Source organism: Gymnoscopelus braueri (assembly GCF_963280865.1).
Source record: "Gymnoscopelus braueri genome assembly, chromosome: 11".
Classification (NCBI taxonomy): domain Eukaryota; kingdom Metazoa; phylum Chordata; class Actinopteri; order Myctophiformes; family Myctophidae; genus Gymnoscopelus; species Gymnoscopelus braueri.
This window is the reverse complement of record NC_137613.1, coordinates 35,451,718-35,460,494: the sequence shown is the minus strand read 5'-3', so window position 1 is coordinate 35,460,494 and position 8,777 is coordinate 35,451,718. Positions and strand designations below refer to the sequence as shown.

General features: G+C 40.4%; 1 protein-coding gene across 1 annotated transcript; it reads left to right on the top strand.

Moving 5' to 3' along the window:
• The first annotated feature begins 1,287 nt into the window (after positions 1-1,287).
• LOC308095429 (nucleoporin NUP42-like) lies at positions 1,288-8,628 on the top strand. Its single transcript, XM_080442489.1, has 7 exons — positions 1,288-1,466; positions 2,339-2,639; positions 3,601-3,689; positions 5,354-5,430; positions 5,969-6,055; positions 6,621-6,726; positions 7,691-8,628. The coding sequence occupies exons 1-7, from the start codon at positions 1,343-1,345 to the stop codon at positions 8,230-8,232; spliced, it is 1,326 nt and encodes a 441-aa protein (XP_080298615.1). The 5' UTR covers positions 1,288-1,342; the 3' UTR covers positions 8,233-8,628.
• The last annotated feature ends 149 nt before the right edge of the window (positions 8,629-8,777 follow it).

Genomic DNA, 8,777 nt, shown 5'->3' with positions numbered 1-8,777 from the left:
TTCAACATCCTTATGAGAACCTTTGCTGATTGAAACATGAGGTTTGGCGATCCATATGCACAGTGTGCAATAATCACCCAAAGTCATAGGCCTATCCATAACATTCCATTTTACAAATAATATATGTTAACATGTTAGATAGTCATAGAATATGTTGAATTGTGAAAAATGTGTCAACAAATATACTGTCAATGTACTTTTTAACTGATTTCAATGAATTCCCATTCCGACATGCATACACAATGTAGGCTACATGATGGCACTGCTGCTGCTGCTGTTCTGCAAGTGTGTGTGCGCGTGCGTGCGTGCGTGCGTGCGTGTGTGTGTGTGTGTGTGTGTGTGTGTGTGTGTGTGTGTGTGTGTGTGTGTGTGTGTGTGTGTGTGTGTGTGTGTGTGTGAACTATAAATCCTAACATAATATCAAATTATTTATGAAATCAGTGTGTCAAATAGTTCCATATTCCGATAGCAATCATTATTTATATAGAGCGTGGGGTAATATATACAGTAATATACAAAAACATATACAATAATAAATACAAAAATACAAAACAATATACATTTACAATTAATACACAAACAAATATGTATTTAAATGTCTAAGTTTAACTGATATATTATAACTCTATGAGTTTAACACAACAGTAATGGAGGCCACAGAACAAACACATGGGGGCGCTGTATGTTTTTTTTAGCCTATCTGGCAAGGCAGCAAGGCAGCAGGCAGTGTTGCCATGTCCACTTATTATAAGCGACTTTGGGATTGTTTTTCTGTAAAGTTGCTTGTAAAAATTGGGCTTGTTTCCAAAGTGAAGTTGCTTATTTGGGCTTGCTTCCAAATTTAACAAAAATAATATATATATATATATATATATATATATATATATATATATATATATATATATATATATATATATATATAAATATTATTGAAACCAGTGGTTCTCAAATATTTTCATGTCATGGAGTGACAAGGACCCCCAAATTAATATGTATTTGTCCCATAACTCCCATCTGAAAATGTTTTGTGGCAGGGAGCCCCGCATACCAGATTTGTGTTGTTCGAATCTTTCAAAAATCTTCCAAATATTCCACATTTTATTTCACAATGTTTTGAAATAAATACCCAATGTATGTCCTAGTAGTCGCTTCTTTTGGGCTTGTTTTCCTAGACCTGGTTGCTTATTTATCTCACAAAACCTGGCAACGCTGCAAGGCAGCAGTCAGAGTGACGTAGAAATCTTGCGACGACGCGTCAAGCGCTGAATCCAACATGGCGGCGTTTGGAGCAGAACGAAGCCCTGCCTGACAACACTTCACTGAGATAAACACGAGTCACACCATGCCGGTGTGCAACTTCTTCATGCAGGGCCGCTGTCGGTACGGCGACAAATGTTGGAATGAACACCCCAGTGGAGGAGGTGGTGGTGGAGGAGGAGGAGGTGGAGGAGGAGGAGGTGGTGGTGGTTGGAATGAACAATCCAGTGGAGGGAGAGGAGGAGGAGGAGGTGGAGGAGGTGGTTGGAATGAACAATCCAGTGGAGGGAGAGGAGGAGGAGGTGGTTGGAATGAACAATCCAGAGGAGGTGGTGGAGGAGGAGGAGGATATAGAGGAGGAGGAGGAGGAGGAGGAGGTGGAGGATATAATGGATATAATGACAATACCCGTTCGTATCAGCAGCAGCAGCAGCAGCAGCCCAGAGGAGGAGGAGGTGGTGGTAAGTTAAGAGATAATGCATTTACTACTTTTTAATTAACTTTTAACAGCCAGCTAAACAATATGTGGGGTTAGTAGTACTGATTGCACCTGTCTGACATTTAAGTTGCTTGTGGCCAGAGTGAGTAGCCTACAAGTAGCTGTGATATTACATACAATTCATCAATGTAATATCACATATCACTCCTATCAGTCGATCACAATGCGGACTCGCAGGAATTAATTATTGGGTGAGTACACACGTAACTTTAAATTACCTCCACGACCAGTCTTCTACCCGTGCGGCCATAGAAGAAGCCATTCTAGGGCTAGCTGACAAGTAGCCTAGTACATAAGCACGGCATATCCCCAGGCCAAGTAGGCATTCTCTCTTGATATAGTGTAGTAGAAGTTTGGTCTCCCATATGGGAGACCAGAGTTAAAATCCTGAGTAGGAGTCTAGGAGATCAAACTTACTGATTTGATTGCAGCTTTTGCAGCTCAATATCTCCCCTAGACAAGCAGAAGGGCGCCGGCCTAGTTTGTTTTAATTTCTAATAAGTGTGGCTACAGGCTTAGTACTCTCAACACCCACAGGTGTCGTTGCTTTCCTTGCTGTTAACTGATCTCTCTCTGTTGCAGGGTTTGGGAACCGAGTATGGGTGAACCCTTCTCAAAGATCTGGAGGGAATTACATACAGCCATCGACCTTCTCGTCTCAGGGTGGTGATGACTGGGGTCAAGGAGGTGGAGGAGGAGGGGGAGGTGGAGGAGGAGGAGGTGGAGGAGGAGGAGGAGGAGGAGGAGGAAGACGAGATAACATCAAGAGCAACGACTTCAGTTTCTCCTCCCAGAATAGATTTTCGACACTGACCAGCACTCCCAACACCTTTGACAAGGGTGGGAGAGGAAAAGCAGGAGGGGAGGAGGATGAGAAAACCTTGTAAGTCTGTGTGTTTTTTAGGCGGTGCAGTAGGGATATTGTTTTCAAGTAATAATCACAACATATTTCAGCAGTCAGGCGAGAGACGGTGGTATATTGTGCCTATACCACAGGCTGGGTATGTTTGTGGTATATTCACAATGCATTACAGCTTCTATTGCATTTTTGCTCTTACAACACAGTTGCCAGCGATTATCCTGAACATGTACGTCCACAATTTTGAATCTCTCAAGCATAATGTAGCAGCGTGTTATGATTATACAGAAGAACGGTTGTATGTTGTATAACATAGAACCAATTCGATAATGTTATAAGATGTTTATCATAATGATATACATTCATTTCAAACAGTTCAGGTGATTATACACAGTAACATTCTGAGTGTTAATTTAACTCAGAGTGTACAGATAGAATCAACTAGGGATGGACAATTAATCGGTCATCATATCGGTATCGGCCGATGTTGGACTTAAAATGCAATATCTGTATTGAATGATATCAAAATAATAATTCGGTTTTAGCTGATATTTTATTTATGAAATTAAAAAATTAAAAAAGCTTGAAAATGCCTTTTGTGATGATGAAGGCTGCAGATTCTATCAGTGTTTTCTGGGGAAGCTTTCAAAAGGGTCAACAAGTTGGTACATTTTTAAATGAAAATGGGATATGGGCCAACATTTCAATAACGGTGCATCCCTTCTTTTGGAATAAAGAGGCATTGCTTTTTCAAATTCAGTGTTATGTCTTTTTCAGAATGGACAAAATTATTATTATTTTTTAAAAATACAGTATGATCGGTTTATATCGGTTATCGGCCATAACGGCAATTATTATATCGGATATCGATATCAGCCATAAAATTAATATTGCCCATCCCTAGAATCAACCATAATAGTCCATTAGTAAATGGTTTTGCTGTTGTTAATGGTGATTTTACTGTGTATGTGTTGATCTCACCCAGGCAGGCCATTCAAAGTGACATGGAGAGTTGGGAGACTTCAGGCCAGTGGGGTTTCTCATGCTATGCTGTCCACAAGCCAACCATATCAGGTTGGTTATAAAGTCATCTGTGTTTGCTGCTGAAAGTGGTTAAGTGTGTCTGTGGGATTTATAAATATTTAACCTATGAAAAGTATGTTTACTGGAGCTTTTGACTGAATAATAACTACATGGATTTATTAGAACACAGTTTGATTTGACCATTTCCTGAAAAGTAACAGTTTTGAACATAAAAGCAAGGTTTCCATCCGACAGCAATGTGATCCTATTATGTATATTGCAATATTAAGGTCTTTACACAGAGAGAGTGTAACGAATAAACGGTCAGAGAATATTTAGCATCAAACCATTCATATATTTATGCCTGTACGTTGCTTTATTGCCAAGTAATATCCATTTGTGTTCTGTGTGGATGTACCCATGACACAAACAGCAGTTCGGGCGAATCGCACGACAAAAAACGCCCCCCAGTAAGTAAAGACCTTTAGTTTCTGTCAGTTATCTTTTTTTGGAGGGAATGATTTAATATTTTATTGACAGTACAACAGTGTAATAAGCTAAAAACGCCAAATGGATATTACACAAAAAAGCCAAAGGCTTGTGTCGATTGCGGTCCATTAAACATTCAACACTCAAACAACTGGACAACGATACAAAATATAAATATCAAAATATACAGTTGAAAACAATTCATGATAATTTTATGACTTCAATATTTGAAAGTTTAATTTGTGCTACCACATCAAATACACCGTGGCTGTTGAAAGGCTCCAAATATTTATGATTTTTTTTGTATATTTATGTTGCAATTTCAGTGGTGCAAGGACCAAGGACCACTAAAATTATATGTATTTGGCCACGGACCCCCATCTCAAAATATTTTGTTCCAGTGACCACAGGAAAAAATATTTTAGTTAAAAATGTTCTCTTTAAAAAAATATATATATATTCAAAGATTTGCACACATTTTCTAGATTTTTCCAAAATAACAGATCTACAAGCTCATAGTGCGGCACAAGCTTGTATATCTTCTATTTCTGAATAGCCAAAGTATAAAATGATGGTTAAAGTGGTTACACAGATGCTTTCCCGGTTTTAATAGGTTATGTGCGCAATGCATTATCGGTCAGACTTAAGTAGTAGCAGAGAAGTGAACAGTCACGTTTTCAAACTCCTCAAGTTCATTCTTCAATGTTCAGCACTGCTGTGCTTGTGTGCGTCTTTGACTAATATTCATACTCAAACATACTAGCAGTGCTGTACAAAATCATCTAATCAAAATCGCAACCCGTGCCTGTACCGAGCCTCACAACTTCAATAAAGCTGCCACTAACGGCATTCAAATCGGCAACCTCTTATTGTGTCCTCGCCGACGCCCAGGGGGCAAATGAAGCATTTTCACGAACCGACCCTGTATATACAGTTTCCATAACCCTCCCCAATAGTGGCTGTTCATGATGAACACTGAAGCGAGTCACAGCTGCAGGAAGATAAGTTACAGATTTTTTCAGCAATTTTATGGACGCTACTATGTTAGCAGTATTTGACAAAAAGAACCACTTTACACTAACTTGTGCATTCCTCACCCCCATATATGACTTACTTGTGAAAATGTTTTGATTACATCAAAAAGGCGTGTGTTGAAATATAGGCTATGTGGAACTGGACTTAATTATAATCGTAGTAATCGTGTAATGTTTTGTGTTCCCCTACAGGTTTTTCAGATCTGTCTCCAGAAGAACTTAGACTGGAGTATTACAACACAAGAGCTTCAGGAGACCTGCAGAGCTATGTGAGTTTAATAGCACCCATTAGGGCTGCACAGGTTACTACTGGTTGTAGAAGGTTGATGGCAAGCCCACAGTTGAACATTGTTGTCAAAAAAATTACCCAATACCAAAATCTGTGTGTACAGTAGTTACAGAAATCAGAGCGGTGAAAAAGGCATTTCTGCCTTTCTCATGAGTAGTGGCATCAGTGGTGTTTTGGTCGTTGGACGAGACACCACGGCGTGTGGCCAGTATTTTTTCACGCTCATGTACGGTGCGGTGAAAAAAAAATCACCATTACACCACTGAGTGGCATGCTGGAGAAAAGATTGACTCCGGTACATATTGTTAAGCAAACATAAAGGTCAGGAATTGTCACTGGCCAATAACACAGTGTTAGAAACGGATACTTTTGGTGAACGAGTGATAACGATGCATACCTAGCTAGCACTGCCATGTCACGTCTCTCACATCTATGAACTCCTTGTGATATTAGACATATCAGGAGTGACAGCTGATCCTTAATTGAATATTAATGACGTATTTCCCCTCTGAAATTAGGCCAATGGTATTAATCAACTAGTCAACCAATGGAGAAGCAGGGTCCAGGAGCTGAGAGCTATGAATGCAACTACCCAGGTTGCTATGGTGAGACACGCACGCACGCACGCACGCACACACACACACACACACACACACACACACACACACACACACACACACACACACACACACACACACACACACTGACACAGCATCTTTCGCCCTCCTTTTTTATTAACCCATTAAAACCGGGAAAGCATTTTAGATTTTGGCGTTGGCTATTCAAAAATAGCAGATGTACAAGCTCACAGTGCGGCAGCTATTTTTGAACAGTTTTGAATAGTCTTAAGGTCATTACACACCGGCGATTATGCGAATATACGCAAAATTCGGACTCGTTCAGAATAATTAAAAGGCACTTTTTCGCTTTGCTTTTTCGCTCCGTGGAAGCTTGCATTGACTTTATAAGGTTTTTTAAAAAAAAAACCCGTATTATTCGCATGAAAAAATCGCACCCGGTGTGTAAGGAGCTTTACTGCTGGTTTAGAAGGCATTTGCAGAATCGGCCTCGGGTCTTAATGGGTTAATTATCATAGCTATTTATTAAGAAGTCCCTTCTTAAATACCATGACCAAGCAAACAGTGATACTTGTTCCTGTCTGTATCTCAGCTTGCAGAGTTAAACAACCCAGTCCCTCAGGAATCTTCTGGGGGTTTTGGACAAACAACAGCAGCAGCTGGTTTTGGATCCTCTACATCCAGCTTTGGGACTGGAGGTTTGTGTTAATTATAATAATCTTAAATGGGTTTAACCACTTAAACGCTATATACTTAGTTGACTGTAGTCCCCCAGGGCTCTATATTAGGCCCCCTCCTCTTTTCGCTCTACACCTTCTCTTTGCCAAGAATGGCCAATCCAATCCACTTTATTTATGGAGCACATTTAAAACAACAGCGTTGAACCAAAGTGCTGTACACTCAGTAAACAAATATAAAATAAATAAAACAATAAACAGGGGAAAAACACATAGTAGCTTGTAGACGATTTGACAAGCTCACAACGCGTCGCATTGCGAGCTTGTAGATCGGCTATTCTTGCTAGATTTTCGCCCCCAGAATGGAGACGGTAGGGCTCAAGAACAGTATACCATAGTGTTAATAGCCCCAATGATTTTAAAGCCATGTGTCAAGTGCCAACTATTGAGTAAGTGCTTTTATCGCTAAAGGAGGAGGTGTGGTTAATAAAACATGGATGAAGTGAACTTGTTCCATTTCAAGAAGCAGGATTTTAATTGCCATTTAACTGTCCTGTATGGATGTGCAGACCAATAAAGTTAGTTAATATTTAACCATAAATAAATAAATATATATATATATATAATAAATACATATTTATATTGGTTTAAATGTTTTTCCAAACTGAAGATCTTTCCCCTAAAGAATACTATTCTGTTGAATCAGCACATCCTATTTTAGTGCAAATGCTCTGAGCGAAGTCCATAATGTAAAACATCAGGGATTTATTTAAAATCTAAGTACTGGTTGATGTTGAAAAAGGTATATTATTAACTTCAACAGTAAGAATAAAACAAAATCATCCTATTTGGGGTGATAGTGATAGTTCATTTAATTTTGATAATGTTTCCCATATTGAGCGCTTCTTTTTTCTCCCCCCAGTTTTTCTGTTCTATCTAAACGTTTCACCAAAAATCTAACATCAAAACTGTTCTGTCATTGTAGGCTTTGGGTCGTCAGCGCCTGCACAGGCTAGTGGTTTCAGCTTTGCTGCTCCTAGTGGAGGGTTTGGCGCCACAGCTGCCCCAGCAGCTTCAACAGGATTTGGCAGCGCCGTAGCCGCACCCACGCAGCCTCCCTCTGGGTTTGGTTCCGCTCCGGTGGCCTCCTCCGCTCCCTCTGCTTCTGGGTTCTCCTTCGCCGCGCCGTCCGCAGACAAAGCTCCGGCCACTTCGGCATTTGGCGCTGCTTCCGGGTTTAGCTTCTCCTCAACGGCCCCAGCCGCCCCAGGTGGAGGATTTGGGAGCGGCTTCGGTGCTGGGGCGCCGTCGCAAACGGGAGGAGGCGCCAGTCTCTTTGGACAGACAAGTGGAGGGTTCGGGGCCACCGCTGCGCCGGCGGTTTCTACGGGAGCAGGGGCAGGAGACAGCCTCTTCACCCCTCAGAGCGAGTTGACGCCAGAGGAACTGAATCAGTTTGGGATCAAGAGGTTCACCCTGGGCCAGATCCCTCTGAAGCCTCCCCCAGCCGACTTGCTGGTGGTGTGAAAGCAGACTGGCCTCGACCTGAGGCAGTCGAAAGGAAAGATTATCGAAATACACAAAACAGTTCTGAAAGAAGAGATTTCTGTCTGGGTACTGCTTTGTGAAGACTAAAACCGCAGGCATTTCATGTCAATGTGAATATTACATGCATTTGTTTCAGCTGCAATAACATAGATTCTTCATGTGAATTATTTTGTATATTCACCTGGCTCAATTTAAAATCATGTGCATTTTTCTGTGTTGTCACATGATTCAATTTAAAAGTTTTGAATTTGTATAATCAATTTAAGTAAATTACATGCAAATTACATGCAAGGCATCTGAGGTTGATGGTTAACTCTTTTATAAAGATTGAACTGGGCCTTAAAAGTACAAAATAAACATTTGGTTTTAATTGTATTCTTATATTCCCATTTGGGTATTGCATTACATATTCATACATTTTCACATTGTGAGAATCTTTCACAGTGGTTCAAATAAGAAGGTGAATTGAGCTATGCAAAAATATGCATAAGAGGGCTTGAAGTTTTAAATAGTTGGTTTCTGAC

What these genes read in the sequence shown, in the direction of transcription:
- LOC308095429 (XM_080442489.1), top strand. Translation starts at nt 1,343, where the DNA reads ATGCCGGTGTGCAACTTCTTCATGCAGGGCCGCTGTCGGTACGGCGAC. An exon ending in GAGGAGGATGAGAAAACCTT is followed by an intron (nt 2,640 to 3,600) that starts GTAAGTCTGTGT and finishes GATCTCACCCAG; the next exon opens with GCAGGCCATTCAAAGTGACA. An exon ending in CAACTACCCAGGTTGCTATG is followed by an intron (nt 6,056 to 6,620) that starts GTGAGACACGCA and finishes TCTGTATCTCAG; the next exon opens with CTTGCAGAGTTAAACAACCC.